Source organism: Cynocephalus volans, chromosome 8 (genome assembly GCF_027409185.1).
Source record: "Cynocephalus volans isolate mCynVol1 chromosome 8, mCynVol1.pri, whole genome shotgun sequence".
Taxonomy (NCBI): Eukaryota; Metazoa; Chordata; class Mammalia; order Dermoptera; family Cynocephalidae; genus Cynocephalus; species Cynocephalus volans.
Genome location: NC_084467.1, coordinates 18,497,876 through 18,520,656, shown reverse-complemented (window position 1 = coordinate 18,520,656; position 22,781 = coordinate 18,497,876). Strand labels below are relative to the sequence as shown.

General features: G+C 50.4%; 1 protein-coding gene across 1 annotated transcript; it reads left to right on the top strand.

The window, feature by feature from the left end:
• Nucleotides 1-4,159: 4,159 nt before the first annotated feature.
• On the top strand, nucleotides 4,160-20,879 carry E2F2 (E2F transcription factor 2). Its single transcript, XM_063106972.1, has 7 exons — nucleotides 4,160-4,411; nucleotides 9,707-9,812; nucleotides 11,598-11,817; nucleotides 12,555-12,713; nucleotides 13,813-13,927; nucleotides 15,896-16,117; nucleotides 20,640-20,879. The coding sequence occupies exons 1-7, from the start codon at nucleotides 4,160-4,162 to the stop codon at nucleotides 20,877-20,879; spliced, it is 1,314 nt and encodes a 437-aa protein (XP_062963042.1).
• Nucleotides 20,880-22,781: the final 1,902 nt, after the last annotated feature.

Here is a 22,781-nt window from a genome sequence, read left to right as displayed (position 1 = left end):
ACTCTGTGGCCTCAGGCAAGTCACAGCTTCCTCATCCGGAAAATAGTACTAAGCATCCTAACTTATCCAGTTGTGGGGCACACTCTTTCCACCACCAACAATGTCTGCAGCACTGGAACCCCTGGTTCACTGGCAGAACATACCCTCTTTCACATGGGGTTCTGGGGCTGAGTTCTTTGTTCAAATAGCTCCGTGCCTTGGGAGACAGAGATCTGAGTTCAGATCCTGATTTCATCTTTAACCAGACATGTTTCAGTCTCAGTTTCCTTATCTGTCCAAATCGTACTTGTATTATAGAGTAGTTGGGAGGTTTCAACGAAATAATGCATGTAAAGTACATGGCTGGGTGTTACACTGAGGAAGTCCTCAGGACACGTGAGCTATTATCAACATTTACTACAGTCCTACTATGTGCCCGGCACACTCAGGGAGAAAGACACAAAGGTGAAAACAAAGCCTAGGTCCCGCTCCCAAGAAGCTTTCTTGGGTGTCTGACTTCAGACTCTTTGCTCCTGCCACTCCATTCGAGTTTGGCCTTGAAGAATGGATGATATTGGGTCGACCCCGTGCCGCACTCGGGAGAGTGCGGCGCTGGGAGCACAGCAGCGCTCCTGCTGCAGGTTCGGATCCTATATAGGGATGGCTGATGCGCTCACTGGGCGGCCAGTCACAAAACAACGAAAAAAAAAAAAAAAAAAAGAATGGATGATATCTGGGCACATGGAGATGGAGAGGAGGAGGGGCCTGGCAGTTATGGAGTCATATAAGCAAAGCCTGGGAGATGGGAAAGTGTAGGGTATATATGGAAAACTACAAGTATTTAAGTTTGGTTCTGTGTGAGTATCTTTTGCTCCAACTCACACAAACTTTAGCTAAAATATATTAAGTACCTACTATGCACCTAGCACCCATCTAAGGACTTTATATTCAACACCTTATTGAATCCTCACAGTAAATGAACAGGTCATTTTTGCCATCCCCATTTCAAAAATGAGAAAATTAAGGCTCAGAGAGGTCCAGCGATAAGACCAAAATCTCAACACTTGGAACAGATGGGGCAGGACTGAAGCTCAGGGAGGCAGACTTTAAATCTGTGCTCCACACCTCTTGCAGGAATTAGTTCCCAGGCAGTGAAACTCTAAAGCCAGCCCCAGCTGTGCAAAACTCAACCGCAGAGAGCTGGCTCTCAGCCCCCTTGCTGGCTTCCTTCTTTCCTCCCAGCCCCACCCTGCCCCCTCCCTGGCCCTGCGGCCCTGCTTCTTTCCCAAACTTGCTCTGCCACAATTCCTTCCAGGTTCCCTCATCTGTAAAATGGGGATAATAACAGTGCCTATCTCAGAGAGATATTGGAGGATCAGAGGAGACGCTCAAGGTAAAATGCTTAGAGTCCAGCACATAGTAGGTTCTTAATAAATATTAGCAATCATCATCACCATCATTGTTTAATTGTGTCTCCGAAGTCCTGTGAAATAGGCTGAGTGGTAGCATTATTCCTATTTTATGGTTGAGGATGAGATTAAAGGTGAGGCAGCAACTGTCCAGGGTTGCTCAGTTAAGGAAGTAGAGAGTAGGACTTGAATAGGGACCTCCTGACTTTCTGACTTCAGAACCCATTAACTTCTACCATCTTTTTCAGGAGGATGAGTAAATCATAATCAATATTTATTACCCACTTTCTGCATGCCAACCTAGGCCCTAGATGCTGAGGGTTATTCAAAGAGAGATCCAGGGCTGGCTGGTTAGCTCAGTTGGTTAGAGAATGGTGTTCTATAGCACCAAGGTCAAGAGTTCAGATCCCCCTACCAGCCAGCAGCCAAAAAAATAAAAATAAAAAAATAAAATAAAAGCAAAAGAGAGAGAGAGAGAGAGAGAGAGATCCAACTTAGACCCTTGAGGGAGCTTAGAACTTAACAGATATAAGAAAGCAAAACAAGGGCCAGACTGGCTCACTTGGGAGAGCGTGGTGCTGACAACACCAAGTCAAGGGTTAAGATCACCTTACCAGTCATCTTAAAAAAAAAAAAAAAGAAAGAAAGCTAAACAAACAACAAAAAAAGAACTTAACTGATAAATAAGGCATGAAAACAAAGCTTTGTTTGTGAGGCAGAACACACTAAGGGTCAAAAAAGGGCAAGAGGCACTCTGAGAAAAGGGAAGCAGGTAGGGAAGACTTCCTTAAGGAGGTGAGGTTTAAGCTGGGCCTCAAAGGACTAGTGAGACATGTAGACTAGAGTAAAGTGGTCTGTGTACTGGAGATAAGGTCAGAGATGTAAGGATAGCTGCCGGTTCATGAGGCTCCTTATGAACAGGTTTGTGCTGAAAGCTTTAAGTGCATTATCTCATGAGATTTCCCCAGGATCCTGTGAGGTGTTATTAGGGATGAGAAAACCGAGGCTCAGAGAGTTTACAAAACTTGCCTGGGGTCACATGGCAGGGCCTGGGTTTGAACCCAGGGCTGTGGCTACAAAGCCTGGGCTCTTAATGATCATGCATTATTGCCACCTTGTCCTCAATGATTTGATGAGATATTAAACTGGAGACCGACTCTGGAGGGCTTTGAATGCCAAGGCTCATACTTGCATTAAAATCACACAGCACCAGGCAGGAATCTGCAGACCTGGAATCTAGCAGCAGCTTCTAGCAGCTCTGCCACTCACTACGCAAGGTCACAACTTTGAGCTTCCCTAAACTGGAAAGATGAGGAATGTAAGTGGGTTATCAGCAATGAAGGTGAAGGTTTTTGTTTTTGTTTGTGGCTAGCTGGTAGGGAGATCTGAACTGTGACCTTGGTGTTATCAGCACCATGCTCTAACCAAGTGGCCAGTTAATGAAGGTTTTTGAATGAGGGAGGGAGCCTCTTGGGACAAAAGGATTGTTTAGAAGAAAACTGGAGATGTTCAGATATTTACTGTGTTGGGTCCTGGGACTATGAGGGGCAGGACACAACCTGGGAGAATGGGGGAGGAACAAACAAGGGTTCGGGGAGTGGGACTGTCCCAGATTCCATCGCCAGTTCTCAAGTCAGCGAATCTCCCTTTATTACCTGAGAGGCTCTTAGCCTCTCCATCTTTAACCGTAAGCAGAGATCATCATTCCTCTTCCCAGGATTGTTGGGAGTAAATTAAATAAAACAATACGTGTAATAATCTAGCACGGTGCTTGGCATACTGTAGGCGCTCAATAGATGTTAGTTTTCCCTATGAGGAGTTAGAAATTTTAGGCTCCGCCCCTCGACCCCCTGCCAAGAAAGAGAACAGGTTCCTGGCTTTCATTTTAGCGGGAAAGGGGAAATAAACGCATGTATGCTGGCTAAACAGCAGTGCAAACAAAGACCCTGTGGTCTGGGGAACGTACTGCTGGGTCTAAGCCCAGGTCAGGACTCCGCGCCAACATGTTTCCCCCCACGCCCCGGGGATCCGGGCCCATTTCTCAGCGCGCTCTGCGGTGCTGTGGCCGCCCTTGCAAAGTGCGTCCCGGAACCGCCCTCTGTCTCAGTTTGGCGGGTTGCTAGCGCCTGCGGGCGCCGGGCGACAGCAGGTGTGGCTGCGCCTTTAAGGAGCAAAGCTCGTGTTGCAATCGCCGCTGGAGGACGGCTCCTCTCCGCGGGGTGGCGCCTGTACGTGTTGCAGCCAACCGAAGCGCGGCATTTTCCGCGGGAGATCTGAATTTCGCGGCACGCAGTTTGGCGCTAAAAAAAAAAAAAAAGGGAAGAAGAAAAAAAAAGAGGCAGAGAAAGGCTCGGGGACGAGAGAGCGAGCCGAGAGGGAGTCTTCCTCGCCCGTCCGAGCACATCGTGTCTCCGCCGAACTCGCGGGCACCCCCGGACACCCCTCCTCAGAGTGGGCCGGACTCCAGGCACCGAGGCCTTCGGGGGCGCGGGGCCGTCCAGGGTCGCCGCCGCCCTCGGGGCGGGACAGCCTCTGGCAGTGCTGCCGCGGCCGCAGCCTCCCGGCGATTTCCAAGCGGCGATCTCCAAGTGCTGCTCGACTCGGCCGCGGGCCAGGAAGGGAGGGTCCGGCCTTGACCCGCAGGCGTCCATTGGCCGCTTTCCCCGGCCTCCTCGCCATGCCGGGGGCCGTGTGAGCCACTGCAGGCTCCGGAGCGCGCAGGTGCCCGCGGGCGCGCCAGTCCCGGTTGGGGAGGGGGCGCCGCACTCGCCATGCTGCGCGGGCCCCGGGCTCTGGCTCCGGCCGCTGGGCAGCCCCCGAAGGGGGTGCCCGCGATGAGCCCCACCGAGCTGTGGCCGCCCGGCCTCAGCAGTCCCCAGCTCTGCCCGGCTGCCAACACCTACTACTCCTCGCTGTACCCGCAGACGGTGCCTTCTGTCGTGGCGCCGGGCACCTGCCTCGACGCCACCCCCCACGGACCAGAGGGCCAAGCTGTGCGATGCGTGCCGGCAGGCCGGCTGCCGGTAATGCTGGAGACCCCCACGGTTTCCCCCTATGCTTTCCGGGTGTGGGAAAGGAGGGAGGGGCACCTGAGACCCAGTTTTAGTGAAGCAGGTCAAGTATGGGGAGGTAGAAGATGAGCTTTCAGTTTCCATAAAAACCCATTGCCCCCAGTATCTCAGTAGAAGACCCCTTGATTTTCAAACAATCTCATCCACTGTAGTGCAATGGAATGAGCACTGGATTGGGAGTCAGGAGACCCAGCCCATTACCCCCAGTGCACTATGTGATCTTAGGGAAGTCCAAAAGGCACCCAACATTGCTGCCACTCATTCATTCCTGCTATTGTCCAGGGCTTGGCCTGGGGATGCCCTGGTGAATTAAGACAGGGGGATAGGCCTGGTGGGTCTCTCAGGTGCAGTCTGGCTTGGACAGACTCCAAATTGTCCATTAGGCCAATTCCTTGCCAGGTATCTGCCCTAGGTCCTCCCCCAGGCCCACCTTCCCTCCCCTGCTGCAGCCAGTAGCAGACACAAGTGAGGACAAACCCCTGGGCTTCTGTTCAGATTGGCTGTTCCTTCCTCAAGCCCCTAGGCCTGTTGCCAGAGAAGACCCAAAGTGTGGTGGCACCAAGCTGCCGGCCGACCTCAGCACAGGGTGTGTTTGTGGGAGTGGAATTCCTGGAGACCTTGTGAATCGAAACAACCTTAGGGTGGGGGTGGAGTGAGAAAAGCCCTGGGGGGGTGGGGGTAGTTAGGGAGCCTGGTTTCTGGTCCTGACTCTGCCACTGATTCACAGTGTGTCCTTGGACATGTCTTGGCCCCAGTCTGGGTCTCGGTTTCTTTTTCTTAGAAATGCATGTATGCAAGAGGTTGCGGTGAAGCTAGCTCATCTCGGGGTCACTTCCAGCTCCAGGTCCTGCGTTTTGGAAGCAGGCTCCAGGGAGGGGAGATGAGGGTGTTCAGGTATAGGGCTAAGACCTCTGCCCCAGAGGCATCTGGTCACACCTGTGCAGTCAGCAGGCATGGACCCCCATCCATCTCTGGATGCAGGCAGAGTCCCCACTCCCTGCCAATGGAATGAGGCTTTGTCCACGTTCAAGACTTTAACCTTCCCAGAGCCCATTCCTGCACATTATTTTCAACTAGGAGGGCAGGAGGCAGGAGGGCTATTATCCCCATTTTACCAGTCAAGCAGCCAAGGATAACTGGGACTGGGTATCTTGTGTCCAGTATTTTATAGCCTAAAACGTTTTTGCACCTTGTGAAGTAGATGGTATTAGTAGCTCCATGTCACAGGGGGAAACTGAGGCACAGAGCGATGTGACCTGGCCATGGTCATACAGGGAGAAGGCGGGTGATCAGCAGTCTCATCTCTATGCAGCCTTGACTTTCCTCAATACTGCCTGACTTAGGAGCTGGGTGCCCCAAGGGGGCTGGGTGGCGGGCCCAGTCTCTCCACTGGCCAGCTGCTTTCAGACGCTGAGTTTCAGTAACAGCTGTGGTTTTGAACTGCTTTGAACCCTCCCAGAGGAACCCGAGTGCATCTGTCTATACCTCCCTCTGAGGGGCTCAGTGATCTTAGCAAGAATGGTTCTCTTTTACTGAACGCCTCTAAGTGCCAGCACTGCTTGGCACTCCTCACGTTGGTTATCTTGGTCAAGATGCCTGGGATAGGCATCTTGCAGATAAGGAAACTGAGCAGAGAAGTGAAGTCACTTGCCTAGTCAGAAGTTGAGAAGTGGGGAGTCTCCTTGCACTAGACCACCCTAAAGGCCTGCCAGGCCCAAAGCCAACTCTCCTGTCAGTCCCCAGATGCCCAGGGCCCCTCAGCCCCATGAGCAGACCTGCCCCCTGCTTACTCATTTTACAAGGGTGTGACCTGGAGCAGCTCCAAACCCAACCCTGGGTGTGGCCACTTGCTTTGTGGCTAGGCTGCAAAGTGCAGGGTGAGCAGGATTTGTTGGGGAGCTGCTGTTTAAAGGGACCTCAGGTACTGCCCAGGGATGGCAACCAAGTTCAATGGCAGAATGAAGCCCAGAACCGAGGTCTGCTCGCTCCCTGTCCAGTGTTCTTTCCACCACCCTCTGGAGAAGGCTCAGGGGATACTCATTTTTTGAGTCCCTACTCTGTTAAGCACATAGCATTATTCTGTTTCATCCCTGTAGAAACCTGTGAAGGTGGTGGGATTCTGTACAGTTCTCTTTTCCTTTTAATTTGTCCATATTTCCCAAATTTCCTCTGAGAACCATGAAAGGAAATAAATAGTTTAGCAAACAACTGTACAAGGCAGGTCAGATGAGGAAATGGAGACTCAGAGAGGCAAGGCAGGGAATCCCAGGCTGCCTGCTACCAACTGGCAGAGCTGAGATATGAAAGTGGGGCTCAACTCACTACATTTGCTCCTAACTCCCACCATCTAACTTAGGGCTTAGAAGAGACCTGGCTCCACTCTGTGTGACCTTGGGCAAGTCACTTTTGCTTCTCTGAGCCACAGTTGCCTGTAAGGATCTCTGACCCTCTGCACTTCTGGAGCTGCCTAAGGAAGGAGCTGTGCTCTTCTCCCTAGGGGTTGGCACGGTGGGCTTGAATCAAAACCAGGCCTTTAAGATCTAGCCAAAGGGGCTACCTAAGGGGGTCCAGGTTAGAGCCAAGCTGGCCTCTGGGTGTGGTCACAGACCTTTGTTCTACTCAGCTCATCACTGTCTCTTTTCAGCTCACCCTTGAACTTTCCCCTTGCTATACGCACCCCCCCATCACCACGTGAACACTTGCCATGGGCAAAGCGCTTTGCTGCACTGTCTTGCTGGATCCTCAGCAGACAGGGAGAGGACTATTCCCATTTTACAGGTGGCTCAAGAGGTCAACTGACTTCCCACCTCACCCAGCTAAGAAGTATGGAGGCCTAGATGCAAACCCAGGTTGGTCTGACTCCAGGGCCTGAGCTCAGGCTGTCCTTGACCTTCATCTTCCTGGGCTTGGCCTCTGCCACCTCTGTTCTGCAGGCTCAGCCCATCCATAGGCTGACTTTTCTCTGGGCAGTGCCCAAAGGTATCTGGGAGGTGTCTTTAGGTGGGGGACACTCTGCTGCTTAGGGACCCTGGGAGCGCAGGATAAGGGAGAGGGAGAGTGAGAGAAGGGGCGGACTGGTGTGTGTGAAGTGATTTGGGCATAGCCAGACCTTGGCCCAAATTCCAGCAAATCCTGGGGGAATGTGTGTGGGATGGAGCTGAGACAACCTGGTACATGGCTTTGGAGTCAGACAGACCTGGTTTCAAACCCTGGCTCTGCCCTTTGTCTGTGTGACCTTGGGTATACAGTTTAACCTCTGTGAGTCTCCATTTCTTGTCTGCCAAGAAAGATTGCTACTACTGATGTTGCAGGACTGTTATGAGCATGTGATAGGCCCAGCACAGGTATTCTGTTCAAGGTCCTCCCTCTCCTTCACTGCACTACAGATCGTAAGGTTCCTCCTGTTATGTGCTGGTGGTGGAGGTGGATGGGATTGGGGAAACTGGGCTGCCCCACCTCTGCCTCAGGTCAAGCTTGACCTGACCTTCCCTTCCTCTTCTTGCCCTTGGTATTCCTTCCAAGGGATGGATGAAGAAATCCTGGGATGGACAGCCTTGATCAGAATTGATAAAGGCCTTGGAACTCACCAAGCCTCAATTACTTCAGCTGTAAAATGGGAATTTTAGTGTGTTGGGAAGATTCAGAGAGGTGATGAATGTTGGAGCTTGGCTCAGGGCACGTGGAAGTTCTCTGCAAGTGACTGGACTTTTCTTTAGTGATAGGATGGGGTTAGATCCCTAGGATCTAGGATTTCACCAGTTGGGAGAGTAGAGAAGGAATATTGAAGATAGTCTTCAAGAGGAATGAGGAGAGAGGTGTTTGGATCATGTTCGGGTCTGGGTAGGGGAGGATAAGAGGAGCATCATATGCAGGTTCCTCAAATTAGTCCAGGAAGACTTCCTGGAGGAGGCAGGAGTTGGGGGACGGGAACTGACAGTAGGGAGAACTGTTATCGCACCCTACACCTGTCAGCCCAGCTGTGCTCAGCAGCGGTTAGAAGTCTCAGCCCTGCCGAGCATGACCCACTACCAAGTGTTAAAATAGGCCTCTTTGTCCAAGCCACAGTATGCGTGTCTGGGGGACTAGGGCATGGAGGAGAAAGGAAATAAGCTCAGTGACCCCCAGAAAGGTGTGTCAAGGAAGAGGCTGAGATTGGATTTTAGGGAAGGTTCTCTGCGTTTTCTGAATACCCACTGTGTGCTGATCCACAGGCTGAGAAATTTACAGAAGTTGCCTCCTTGAATCTTTACAATAGCCCCTTAAGGTAGGTATTTTCTGCCCCATTTTATAGAGGAGAAAACTGAGGCTCCTAAATGTGGAGCATTTCCCCAAATCACACAGTGAGCCTGTGAAAGAGCAGGAGATTCAAGACCAGGTCTCTGACCTGTGCCCCAATGCCCCAGCTCTGCCCTTCCCAGCCCTAACCAGCAGAGAGGCCCCTTCCGGGCCAGTGCAGCTCTAGGCCTAATTGGGGCTGGGTGGCGGTGAGGTAGAGAGGAGCAGATGGGTCTGTGGTTTGATTTCCCCAGCAGGTGTTTCCCAAGCTTGGCGGGAACAGGGAGGGGGAGCTGGGGGGCCTCAGCTGCTTGCCCTTAAGATACAGGGGAAGGATTTATTGTCTGCCCCTCTCGGCAAAGAAGAATGACAAATGGAGTCTATTCAGGATGCCCTGGGGCCAAGCCGGAGCCCAAACATGGGGGTGGAGGATGTTTGCACTGCTTCCCAATGTGGGCTCCTCCCTGGGGTGTGGCACCGAGCCAGGAAGTCCCCTGGGCCTGGGTGGATGCCCAGACCCACCCTGATAAGGGCCAGCTGTGGGACTGTGATGGGCGCCAGGTCTGGCTGGGCCAGCTGCTTCTGTAGGTGGGCCTTTCCCCAGCCTGATGTGGTTTAGGCCCCACCCACTGCTTCCTCCCTGTATCATCCTCTGCGTGTGGGGGATGGGGGTGGTAGCAGGTGTAGAGGCAGCCTTGGGGCCTGTTAAGGAACTCTGAGCTCAAATGCCTGGGCTGCAGAGGATGGGAGTTTTATTTGCCCCTCAGAAAACAGGACTTCCTCCCCCTGAAAGCTCACTTCTCGGGTCACTGATATTTCCTTATGAAGCACAGCAATGTTTCACCAGGACTGGTGGTAAACTGAGGCACACAGGTGGCTGCTGGTGGCCTCAGCACTTTGGCCCCATGTCAGGGAAAGGCTAAAGGGGGAATGATTCTCAAATTCTGCCTCTCTCTCCCCCCTCTCTCCAAGGCCAAAAGGAAGCTGGTCCTGGAGGGGATTGGGAGGCCTGTAGTCCCTGAATTCCGGACTCCCAAGGGGAAGTGCGTCAGAGTGGATGGCCTCCCCAGCCCCAAAAGTAAGTGGTGCTGATGGGGCATCTGGGGGTGGGGTGGATGGGGCAGAGGGCATCAGCCCTGCCCCAAATCATCAGGAGTAAAATTTATATCACATTTTGCCATTTACAAACATTTCCTGTGTGTTCTCTCACTTGAACCTTCCAGGTAGGTAGGATTATCCCCCTTTTACTGACTAGGTAACTTGAGACTCAGAGAGCTTGAGTGACTTGTCCAAGGTCACACAGCTAGTAAGTAGAATCAGGACTAGAGCCGGACATGTAAGCCTTGTGACTGCTTCTACCACACCATCCACCGCTCTCATGATCTCAACATGATGACCAACATTTTTATTTAGGAGCTTATTATTTTAACTTTTCATATTTAGTGCAATCTGACTTTTTCTAAAAGAGAGGATCCAGCTTAGAGAGAAGCAGCAGCTGACCAAGATCTTCCTCCCACATACAGAGAGCTAAATAAGTGATTCAAAGGGAGGTGAAGCTTTTATCAATCCGGCCTATGCCACCTCAGAGGTTTTTGGTGGGCCCTTCTTAAAGCTAAGTTGGAGGGGATTTCTGTCTCTTGATATTTTCAGTCGGTATTCTGGTTACAGCAGGAGTTTAAGCAATTGTGTTTGGGAGGAACGCTAGTTTTGGGGGTCAGACACCTAATGAAGAAAGTAAGGGGGTCTAGGCAGGGTTCTGACTCTTCTGTGAATACTAGTTGTCTCATCTGTAAAACGAGAGACAGCTAGATCAGGAATGGCAGGAAAGCTTACTCTCCAACTGATTGGTAGAGGCTGTCCAGAGTACTGTATTGAAGGATTCTAAGGCTCAGCAGTGAAAAAGAGTGTGCTCATCAATTAGTAAGGTCCGCCATGCATACAAAACTTGACAAAGCAGCCTGTGTGCCAAGTGCTTGCCATCTGTGTGTTAAAGGATTCTGAAGTCCCCTTCTCAAGGAATCTGAGACTCTAAAACTCAGGTTCCAGAACTAATTTGGCCACTAACTTGCTATATGACTTGCAAGTCACTTGATTGCAAAAGTCGTCTCGTGGTTTAAGATGCTGCAGCTGAGATGTGGTCTTGCAACACTGACCTCATTGAGAAAGGGACCTTTTTCATGCACCTGCACCATTTGAGGTTACTTGACTGATTCCTCTCACACAGAAAGGAAAAGCAAGTGTTTGTCTATAAAAATGTTCTCAAATCCAGGCTTGTCGTTCCCTCCCTTCCCTAATTCCACATTCCTGACATATAGACATATAACTGGCAGGATAGGGTAATGGTTAAGAAGGAAGACTCTGAGCCAAACAGCCTGGATTTGAATACCAGCTTTGCCACGTTCTAGCTGAGTAAGCTAAGCAACTTACTTAACCTGTCTGTGCCTCAGTATAGCCATCTATAAAATGGGGATGGTTGTACACCAACCTTATAGGGTGTTGTAAGGATTAAATTTGTTAGTATATGGAAAGCACTTAGAACAATGACCTGCAAACAGTAAACAGTTTTTGTTACTGGTAGGGCAGTCCTAAGCTGTGGTGGAAAGGTGCTCTAAACCAGCAGTCAGGACACTTGGCTTCTAGTCCTGACACTGCCACCTGACCGTGAGACCTTATGTGAATCACTTTCCTTCTTAGATATCAGGTTCCCCATCTGGACAATGGTGATGAACGATCCCCTGCCTCACAGTGTTCTGTAAACTGGAAAGTGGGTGATGAAGGGTGGTACTTAGTGGGTCCAGGTCAGTGGAGGAGGTTCTGCAGGCTGCCCCTCCCTGAGCTGGGATTGGACACCTTTCCTCCTCAGCCCCCAAGTCCCCTGGGGAGAAGACTCGGTATGACACATCGCTGGGGCTGCTCACCAAGAAGTTTATTTACCTCTTGAGCGAGTCTGAGGATGGGGTCCTAGACCTGAACTGGGCTGCTGAGGTGCTGGATGTGCAGAAGCGGCGCATTTACGATATCACCAATGTGCTGGAGGGCATCCAGCTCATCCGCAAGAAGGCCAAGAACAACATCCAGTGGGTGTGAGTACCTGGGCTGGGGCCGATGGTGCCATCCAATGGGTGCATGTGCTGTGGACAGAGCCAGGGACAACAGCCAATGGGCTTACATGCTGGGGGCAAAGCCAATGTATTTGGAGGAGGGTGAGAGCCCATGTACATGCTGGAGTTATAGTAGGGAGAGCATGTTGGGGTGGGGAGGGGGTGCAGGTGCAGGGTGGAGAACAGTTTCTAGGTGTGAAGGCCCAAGAGGACCCCAGATCCTTCCTCATGAGTCAGGTATCTCAAGATCCCCCTCTTTTAGCTTAGGGAAGTCCCCTGGGAACTGAGTAGGAGTGACCCAGACTCCCTCCAGCTCTGAGATGTGAACTCCTCTCCCCACTTCTACAAGGCCTTAAAGAGCAGATCTATAGCCCCTGGCATGAGCCCTAAGAGAACCCCGAGTGGGAAAGTCAGGACTGAGGTCACTCCAGTTCCCTACCATTTGGAGGAGGCTGAGACATAGGGATGAATAGACTGGGGTGCCCCCCAAAAGTGGCGTTCAAGCCTTGACTTGTTTCTTCTCCCTAGTCCAACCCCCAAACCTCAAGTTCCAATCCCTGGCAGCTCCCTGGGAGCTAGGCATGACCCAGGGGGCACCACTGTAGACCATGTGAATGGCCTTGTCCTGGAGTTTCAACTGCACTGTCTGTGTAGCAGCCCTGGGGTTGGGGTCCCTGGATGTGAACTGAGACTGACACTGATGGCTGCTGTGTTCCCAGAGGCAGGGGAATATTTGAAGACCCCACCCAGCTGGGGAAGCAGCAACAGCTGGGGCAGGAACTGAAGGAACTGAAGAATGTGGAGCAGGCCTTGGACCAGCTCATTCAGAGCTGCTCTCTGAACTTCAAGCACCTGACGGAGGACAAGGCCAACAAGAGATATCCACTTGCTGGTGGGAAGGGTCAGGGAGCAGGGGCCTGCTGCATGCCTGCATCTATCTAGAGTTGATTCAGGCCCTCCCTGCAGGGACTGGCTCACCTTAGGGGTCTGACACATTCGTTTCTTCCTTCCTTGGTGGCTTTTCTCAAGGTTATTAAAGTTACCTTCTCGTTAAAAATAAGACACGTACATTTCTTTAAATCTGAAAAATGTAGGGAAAAAAAAAAAAGAAATAGTGGGCTGCCACCTTAACACAGCTTTTGTTCCTTAACTATACACAGGGTGTGTGTTATTTAAATATAGTTGTGTGCCTGCTGTACACAACATTTTTTTATCCTGCTTTTCTCCACTTAGTACATTACCGTAGACATCTTTCTATGTTGTTACATATCCTTCCTAACTATCTGGTTGACCCACATGGAACTGTGGTACTCATTTAGTACCCTCTTTGTCTTAACGATAGGGTTATGTTCAGATAAACCTATGGTAAGTTGAAAATATCATAAGTAGAAAATGTGCTTTTGACTTAATGATATTTCCAACTTATGATGGATTTGTTAGCATGTAACCCCACTGTAAGTCAAGGAGCATCTGTATATAGAACATTTTCCCATATTTTCACTTATTTCCCTAGGTAGGATTCCTAGGATTGAGATGATGAGATCAAAGAGTATGGACTTTACTAAGGCTCTTTCATACATTTTTCCAGATGGTTTCATGTCATGTCTAATTGGTTTTTGGATCTGACCTTGTGTTTTTGGAAGGATGTTAGGCATTGTGAGAAACGTGAAGAAATAAAACATGTCTTCCTGCCTTCTCAGAGCTAATGATCTAGTTTGAGAGAAGAAGCCTTTGCATACAAAGCTGATATAAGGCAGCATTTTATTTTTAATAATTTATAGCCCCATTTGCTTTCTGAAGGGATCCAAGATAGATTATGATATTGAAAGAACAGGTTATAGTTTTAGTTATTTCTAAGCTGTATAAGGAGTGAGAAAGTGATGTTCAGAGGCTTAGTAGAGTTGGGTGAAGGCCCTGCCTGGCAGGCTGGAGGTTTGAATTTTGACTGGTCACTTTTCTTGACTCTCCTGCCCCTACACTGGCCTATGTAACTTACCAGGACATCCGGGCTGTCAGCAACTTTAAAGAGCAGACGGTGATTGCTGTCAAGGCCCCCCCCCAGACGAGACTGGAAGTGCCCGACAAGATGGAGGTGAGAAGGGAAGCATTTGGTGGATAGCAAGGTTGGGTGGGTCCTAGGCAGGTCTTCAGACTGTCCCTGGCGTTGCCCAGCCCCAAGCTTCCTGGGTCCATTCTAGTACTCATGGCAATACTGGTGGACTCCGAGCTGTGGCAGAAATGGCAGAGGCTGTAAAGGGCAATAGAGATAAGAGTACTGGCCTGGAAAAATCTCTTCCTGCGTCCACCAGCCCTGGATTCCTGCACATATGCACGTGTGCCCACACACAACATCAGTACTCACATAAATCCTTTCATGCTAACCATGTTCTCCTAGGTTACAGACCTGGAAAATTCTTAACACTTCCTATGGGGATTTCAGCGCTCTGACCCCAGCTGACCTCACCAACCTCCTCTTCCTTGCCACCCCATCTGTCTTTGCTTCGGTCACACTGACCTGTCTACAGTTTCCCCACCACACTAAGCTCATCCCCAGTGTAAGACCTTCACACATGCTGTTCCCTCCAGCTGAAATGCTTTTCCCTCTCTGCCTGGTTTATTGCTGTTCATCCTACAGGTCTCAATTCGAACATCACTTCCTCAAGGAAGCCTTCCCTGGTCAGCCCCAGACTTCATAACCATCTGTGCTTTTCCACCACAATTAATATCTATTTGCCAGGATATATTTGGCATGATTAAATCTGTAAGCTTCATAAGAGATGTTCTGCTTACCCTGTATCCCCAGGCCAGGCACATACTAAGGGCTCAAGAAATAATTTGTTTAAAAGAAAAATGAGGGCCGGCCCGTGGCTCACTTGGGAGAGTGTGGTGCTGATAACACCAAGGCCATGGGTTCAGATCCCATATAGGGATGGCTGGTTAACTCACTGGCTGAGCGTGGTGCTGATAACACCAAGTCAAGGGTTAAGATCCCCTTACCGGTCATCTTTTTAAAAAAATAATAATAAATAAATAAAATAAAGGAAAAATGAGGACTGCAGAGAAAATTAAGGCCCCACCTCTCCCTTGAAGGAACTCAGGACCTAGTTGGAAACTGACCCAAGGAAACAGTGATGCTTTCATTTACAGACAGTATATGCTTTGAAAGCATAGGGAAAGGATGGGCAGAGGGAGCATCCCAGGTGGTGACAGTTAAACTGGATCTTAAAGAATGAGTAGGATTTTTGCCAGGTAAAGTACTACATGAGAACAGGCATGAAGACCTGATTATGTGCCAGAATGGCATGTGTGTGGCCAGTTGTGGCTTAAGTTGTGGGTAGGGAAGAGGCAGGGGTGGGAAGGCCCAGTAACAGGACACTTGGTTACACGTAACAGAAAGCCAAGTTCAGCTGGCTTAATCGAGAGGGTGGTTTGGGATGGGAACCAAGTGCCAAGTCCAGGGGGGAGATTTGGCGATTGGAGGCAGGGCTGGATGCAGGGGCTCAAACTGACTTCAAGTCTGTCTCACACTCCCCAACCCTCCCTCTGTTTTTTTCTAACTTACTCTATTCCCAGGTGGGTTCTCCTCCCCTTATGGTGGCAGAGATAGCTTTTATGGTACCAGTTAGCAACCAGTGGAAAGGGAGCTTCCGTTTCCCACAAGCCCGGCAAAAGTCCTGGGCTTAATGCTGGTTGGATGGACTGGAGCCATGTGCCACCCTGAACCAATTATGACACTCTGACTTTCCCAGCTGCACCACAAGCTCACCCACTGGAGTTGGGGGAGGGTGCTGCCCCCCACTCCCTAAATTTCATGACCTGAGAGTGAAGGAAGAATGATTTCCCAAGGGAAGATCAAGGTGTTCTCCCTAAAAGAAGGGGGCTTGGGGGCCAGACAGCAGATGTTTGCCACAGGCCATTTGGGGCAGGCCTCGGTGCCCAGCTCAGAGGTTGAGCTTGCCCACATGGACAGTGGCAGCCACAGTATCCGTCCATGTACACGGACCTGTGGCTAAGTGTCCAGCTTCCCACAGCCATGACCTGGCTTCCCTTCCTCCTCCAGGAGAACCTGCAGATACATCTCAAGAGCACTCAAGGGCCCATCGAAGTATACCTGTGCCCAGAGGAGGTGCAGGAACCAGACAGTCCTGCCAGGGAGCCCCTCCCCTCCACCTCTAGCCTCAGCCCCAGCCTGGACTCTGCCCGGCCCAGCAGCAGCACCAACCCTGGGATCACGGAACCCACAGCATCCTCAGGTAAGGCCCTCTGTCCAGAGGGACAGGAGGTGGGGAGAGCCACTGGCCTCAGTTTCCTCTTCCACATCAATATTTGTTGGATTCCTATGGTCTATCCAGCAGCTGGGGGTACAGTCATCTGCCCCCACATGTGTACATTGCACTTTATGTGGGCACCCCTTGTCTCACTGGGGAGGCTGATGTTGCCCTGAGGCAGAGGAGAACCTGGATTTGAATCCCAGCTCTTCCACTTACCAGCTATGTGACCTAGGAAAAGTTCCTTAACCTCTCTTTGCTTCAACTTCCTCCTCTGTAAGTTCACCATAGTAAATAGTATCTAACTCATAGGTTGTTGTGAGGATTAATAAGTTAATGCAGGTAAGCACCAGTCTAGCACTATTAGCCTACTAATAATGTCATTAGTAACTGCCGCTACCACTAATAATGCTACTCATATGACGACTACTAATAGCAAAGCTCCTGGCACTCAGTAAGCCCACAGTAAATGGAAACTATATGGTTTTTGAAGAGGGCTCAAAACCTTCTTGGGAGATAATATCTAAGGTTTTTTGAACCCTGACTGTGTACCAGGTATATCCAATATCACATTACTCCTCAGTAATTCTTGAGGTTTTATTATTCCCAGTTTAGAGATAAATAAACTAAGAGAGGTGATACGACTTCCCCAAGGTCTCCCAGCTGGGAGGCAACGCAGATGTGTCTTGAACCTTTGTCTACACACTCCTAGCCCAGTGCCCTCTCCCAAGGCACAGAACAAATCAAGGAAAGGGTTCCTGGATGGAGGGGCAACCCCTGCTGGGAGGTGGATAGTACAGCTAAAAGCTGGCTACCCCTGGCAGGAAGTAGTGTGGGAATGTTGCCAGGGAGCACAGAGGCAAGAGAAATCCCTGAGAGCTTTACAAAGAGGGGTGGGAGTCTGGAAGGAGTAGAAATGGAAGACTTTTGTAAAGGCACCTCCTCCAGAATAGATTTTGCCCTTAACTGGGATCACGCATCAGATTAGAGTGGCAGGATTCTTCAAGGCCACGTAGGCCAGTGGTCCACTTTTTGTTTTCTTAGGAGAATTCCCTTAAGTAGAACCCTAGTGTTTAAACAAAAGCAGAGCTAGAACTGGTCTGATGGGAGAGGCTTGGGGGAAGGGGTGATTCTGCAAAACACAAGTTGGATTCCATTTCTGTAACTCAGAGGTTGACAGACTACTGCCTGCAGGCCAAATCTGGCCTGTTTTTATATGGCCCATAAGCTAAGAATAGTTTTTACATTTGTAAAGAGTTGGGAGCGGAGAGAAGGCAACTGTGTGACAGAGACCACAAGAGTCCTGCAAAGCCTAAAGTACTGTTTGGCCCTTTACAGAAATTTGCTGACCCCTGATCTAATTTAACACTTCATTTTACACATGAATAAACTGAGGCCCAGAGAGGGTAAGTGGCTTCCCTCAGGTCACACAGCAAGTTGATGGCAGAGCTGGGACAAGAGCCCAGAGTCCCGATTCTTCTCTAGTGATCTCTCCTGTATCTGTTGGCCTCCTTCTAGGACTAAGGCTTCTCCCTATGCCAGCCATCTGTAGTTCTGGGCACCTCCCCGGTGCCTATCTCCTGCCCCAGACCTGTGCCCCACCCTGTCATCCCCCTTCCTCCTGCTCTGCCTTTTCACTCAACTGTCAACATATGCACAGCTCTGCAAAGTTAGAACCCAGCTGCACTTCAGTTGTCCTCTGAGACCTTGGGTGGAGGTGGCAGACCTCAGTGTAAGCAAGGGCAGTTTTGCCTGTTTTTCTATGGCCCATTAATTTCACAGATCAAGAGCCTGAGGCCCAGAGAAGAGCAAAGGCTTACACAGCAGTCAGTGGTGGGGCCAGCTCGCACGCCATGGCCACACCCACCACCCAGGCCACATGGTCTCATAGTGTTGTCCTTGCTGAAAGGGAAGAGGAGAACATTGAACACACGTTGCATGTTCTGGCTTAAAGAGTGGAGTCATTTTTAGGTTTAAGTGCCAGAGGCCATGCCCAAAGAGGAGGCCACTACAGTCTTGCAACCCAGGTCTTTGCCCCAGTTCTGGCATCACCAGGGGAATTGCTAACCCTTTGTGGCCTCAGTTTCCCTCATCTGTAATGGAAGGGGGTTGAATAAGAGTTGCCTCTAACACTGTCCCCCAGGCTCTGGCATTCCAAGGTAAACCTAAATGTAGCTGATGGCACAGGATTTGAAATTGGGAGACTTGGGTTTGAGCCTGTACCTCACCTCTTGGTGACTGGGGGTGAGTCACTCTAACCATTCCGAGCCTTGGTTCTCACATCTCCAAAGTGTGGACACCTAACAGTTCTGTCACGAATATTGAGTAGGTTGCAGGAGATGATACAACACGAATGTGATTTTTTTAAAAAGCTTATGTGAAACAAGCACCTACTCTGCCAGGCCTGGTGCGGATTTAGAGATACAAAATCAGTAAGAGCCATCCAGAGCACGGTCAGGGACAGATATGACAAAGGGCAGTTCCATTCTGGACGTGATCAAGGGCAGGAGAGAGAGGAAGGTCCAGCTGTAATAGAGATTTCCACACATGTTATCTCAGTTACTGCTTCCAGCAACTCAGTGAGGTAGATACTTATTTTTCCCTGCGAGAAAACAGACTCCTACAGCTGGTGAGAGGTAGGGCTGGGGTCTGAGATCACATCCTGCTTGCCCCCACGTCAGGCCCCTTGCAGCCACACCAGTCATGTGCTAAGTGGGTCTGAATTTTTTTTATTCAAATATATTTAATTGACCTCTTTGAGCCTCAGTTTCCTCATCTGTAAATAGGGGTAACAGCATTGTCTCCCTCAGGTCCACTTGAGTGTCAGAGGAGGGGAAACATGTCTCTCCTTGAGAGCGGGTCCAGGCTCCCCATAAGCCCTCGTTAAATGACAGCTATCCTTATTATTAACAAGGGCAGCACGCAGACCCCACGTGTGGGGTTTCGGCAGACCAGTTCTTTTCATGCGCTTATCACTTAATCCTCTCAACAACGCTTTGAGGTAGGTGTAATTATCATTCCTCCTTTAGAGGTGAGGAAACCGAGGCTTGTAAACATTGTCACTTGCCCACGGTTATACAGCCAGAAAGAGGTTGGTCAGGCAGTTGAGCATACCAGTGCAGTTGTTTTCAAAGCAATGTTTGGTTGGGATTGAAGGAATGACTCAGATGGTGGGTGGGATTCTGAGCATCAGGATATATTTGGCCGGTGATTTTTGGTACCCCATTCCCTGTGCCTGTGTAGGAAATCCCCTTCTTACCTCTAAGTGGAAATTAGCTTGGTGTGCTGAAGAATAGCCAATGGCCAGTGTGGTCAGAAAGGTTGAGTGTGGTGGGAGAAGGAGGAAAAAGGCAGGAGGGGCCAGATCACGCAGGGCCTCCTCAACCTTCGTTGGAACTTGGATTTTATTCTAAGCCATTGGGAAACTATTAAGGTTTTTAAGTTAGAGCACAGACTGCCAGGGGCAAGAGTTAAAGCAAGGTGACCGGTGAAGAGGCTCGTGCAGTGATCCAGGAGAGAGAGGACAGGGCGAGGACCTGCATCACAGCAGTGGGACCCAAGAGAAATGGGCAGCTTGGAGAATTCATTTGGTTGTGGAGATGACCACACTTGCTCCTCAACTGCCAATTTGGCTATTTTTTCTTTTATTGCTTGTGTCTTGGTGTCATATCTAAGAAATCATTGCCAAATCCAATATCATGAATATCTTGCTCTATGTTTTCTTCTAAGAGCTTGATGGTTTTAGGTCTTACATTTATTTTTATTTATTTATTTATTTTTTATTCTTTAAAGATGACCGGTAAGAGGATCTTAACCCTTGACTTGGTGTTGTCAGCACCACGCTCACCCAGTGAGGGAACCGGCCATCCGTATATGGGATCCAAACCCGGGGCCTTGGTGTTATTAGCACCGCACTCTCCCGAGTGAGCCACGGGCCAGTCCTAGGTCTTACATTTAGATCTTTGATCCATTTTGAGTTAATTTTTGTATATGGTGTTATGTAAGGGTACGACTTCATTCTTTTGCATGTGGATATATAGTTTTCCTAGCGCCATTTGTTGAAAGGACTTTCCTTTGTGGGGGTGGGGGGTTAAAGATATGAGTTATACAGTATATATGTATATTAGTGAGAATAATCTAGTAGAGTGAGAGAAATTGATGATGCAGGAAAAAGAGGAAATAATTTTGGGACAAGGGCCCTGAAGGTGAAAAGGGGTAGGGTTGGGTGCAGAAGCTGCAGGGTGGACTTTGAGAGCAAAACATTCCTTCCACTGTCAGAGGAGAGAGGAGGGAAGACAGTGTGGGATAATGGGGGAGGCTGCTGGAGTTCGAGCCAGGAAAGGGCAGGTGTCCCTATGCCACTTGGCAGATTGAGGAGAAAGGAGAAGGGTGCACAGTCAGTTGTCCAGAGGACGGGAAGACTGTCCTTGTGTGCTGAGGTCCAGCCTCAGCCCTGGAGGGGTTTGGGCACCAGGGCCAGGCCTGATCCTTGTCTATTTGTCTCCAGCACCAGGAACAACTTCCCAGCAGGCCCAGCCACCGCCACCATCATCCCTTGTCCCCTTGGAGGCCACTGACAGCATGCTGGAGCTGCCGCATCCACTTCTGCAGCAGACTGAGGACCAGCTCCTGACCCCAACCCTGACGTGCAGCTCCCCTCTGATCAGCTTTTCGCCACCCTTGGACCAGGACGACTACCTCTGGGGCTTGGATGGGGGTGAGGGTATCAGCGACCTCTTTGACTCCTATGACCTTGGGGACTTGTTGATTAATTGAGTGTCCTTGCCTGTCCCCAGCAGCCCCACGCCTGTCTCTACCTCCTCACAGACAGACTGACAGGCCCTCTGCTCACACAGGGACATTGGACACACAGTGCTACCCTCAGCATGTGGGGGTCTCCTCCTTTCCTTTCCCATCTCCCCGCTGGTGGAAGCTGTCCAAGGAGATGTGGAGGATATGGGAAAGGAGCATATCAGGGGTTGGGTCCTGTCCTTCCTAATGGAGGTTGGGCCTGAGAAGGCCCATCCAGTTTTCTGACCTCTGACCTCTCATGTAAAGAACCACAAGTGAGGTGACCAGGTCCAGGGAAAGGCCCTGCCACCACCCTTTGAGAGGTAATTAGGACCCTCGATTTATCAAGAAGCACTTAATGCCTTTGTATTTATTTCAGGTTGAGCTGTGTTTGTTTGTCCACCCTGAGTTTTAGCAGGGAAATTGTTCTAGTTTCTAGCAAGACTTCTCCTCACACAGGCCCATCACTGTCCACTGTCCCAGGGCAGGTCTGGGCTCCCAAGGCCTGGCCAACTCCCTGTTTCCCCACAGTGGCAGGGGCTGGGTCTCTGAGGAGCTGTCCAGTCTGCCGGAACGCTAATTGCACTTAGGCCTTGTAATTCTAGCAGGCTGCAGGCCCTCTGACCTCTCCCCTTGTTCTCAGCCTGATGTCTCCAGCAGAGGCGCCAGCTTGGATTCCTGGTCTTCCCTGTCCCTGCGTTGGTTCCAGGGGGCAATAGGGCGGGCAGAACTGAGGCTCCTGTGGAAACAGGAGCAGCCAGTTAAGGAGACCCCCTTCCTGTGGAATTTCTTACCTCTCCTCCCCTTAGAATGTAAAAATGATCCTCCAGGGAATCAGCAGAGAAGAGCTCCTGAGGAAAACAGACAGGAATGTGGAGGCTGTCATGGCTGCCACAGACACCTTCCTCAGAGTTTCTGCCTCGGCCTGGTGCAGGGGCTGTTTGACCCCAAGGACCTGGGAGGCAGAGGCAGAGGCCACTCCATCAGAGAGAAGGGTGAGATTAAAGAAACTGCTGAAAGCATCCCCCCAGTAGCTGCTGGAATTGTCCCCTGCTTCCCTAGGAGGATTATTTTTTGCCATGTTTCTTGAAGGGGATGATTCTTTAAGGACCTCCCCTTCCCTCCACCTTTCTTTTCACAGACACCCCACCCCCACCCCCTCCAATGACAGAACTGACCAGGGCTTAGTGGCATGTTTGTTCCTTTTGTCACTAGAATGCTGAAGGGGTGACCGGCAGGGGTCTTCACTGCAGACCTTTGCAGCTAATGGGGAGATGGGCTTATGTTACCTCTTCAGGCTTGGGGTCCTGAGAAGGTCTTTCAAGCTTCACCCCATTCCTCCAGAGGCTTGACCATCCCACATTGTCTCCGTAGCCCAGCTGGGGACAGAGGGGTCAGCTTTTCTCTACCATCCACCCTGGGATGGGGGGATGCTCTGGGCTGACCCAAGGCCATGCCTTCTGGAGAGAGGCAGCTGGGGTGGTGGTCTGAGAGGCCTACCACCCACCCTCAGGGAGCTAGGTTTCCTCAGGGACTCAGCTGGGCAGCACTTTTTTTTTTTTTTTTTTTTTTCAAGTTTGTAGCATTAAGTTGGTTTAAAATATGAAGTTATCTTTGTTGGATTGCTCTTGAGGTGACTGACTGGCATCTGAAGTTTGAGAGGTGGGCTTATTTAGGCGGGGGGTCCCATGTGAGCTAATGCTCAGCTGGGGACAGTTGTGCCTCATCATTTGCTCAACTTCCTGGGACCCCCAAGTTAGCCCCCTCCCAGGAAGGGTCAGCAGATCACAGATGCCCCACTCTATAAGCAAGGTTAATTTTTTGGGGGGGGGGTGGCCGACATGGGGAACTGAACCCTTGACTTTGGTATTACAAGGCTGCACTCTA

Bases quoted from the DNA above. Each gene is read 5' to 3' on its own strand.
- E2F2 (XM_063106972.1), top strand. From the start codon at position 4,160: ATGCTGCGCGGGCCCCGGGCTCTGGCTCCGGCCGCTGGGCAGCCCCCG. The intron at 9,813-11,597 runs GTAAGTGGTGCT...TTTCCTCCTCAG, and splicing joins TGGCCTCCCCAGCCCCAAAA to CCCCCAAGTCCCCTGGGGAG. The intron at 11,818-12,554 runs GTGAGTACCTGG...CTGTGTTCCCAG, and splicing joins AAGAACAACATCCAGTGGGT to AGGCAGGGGAATATTTGAAG.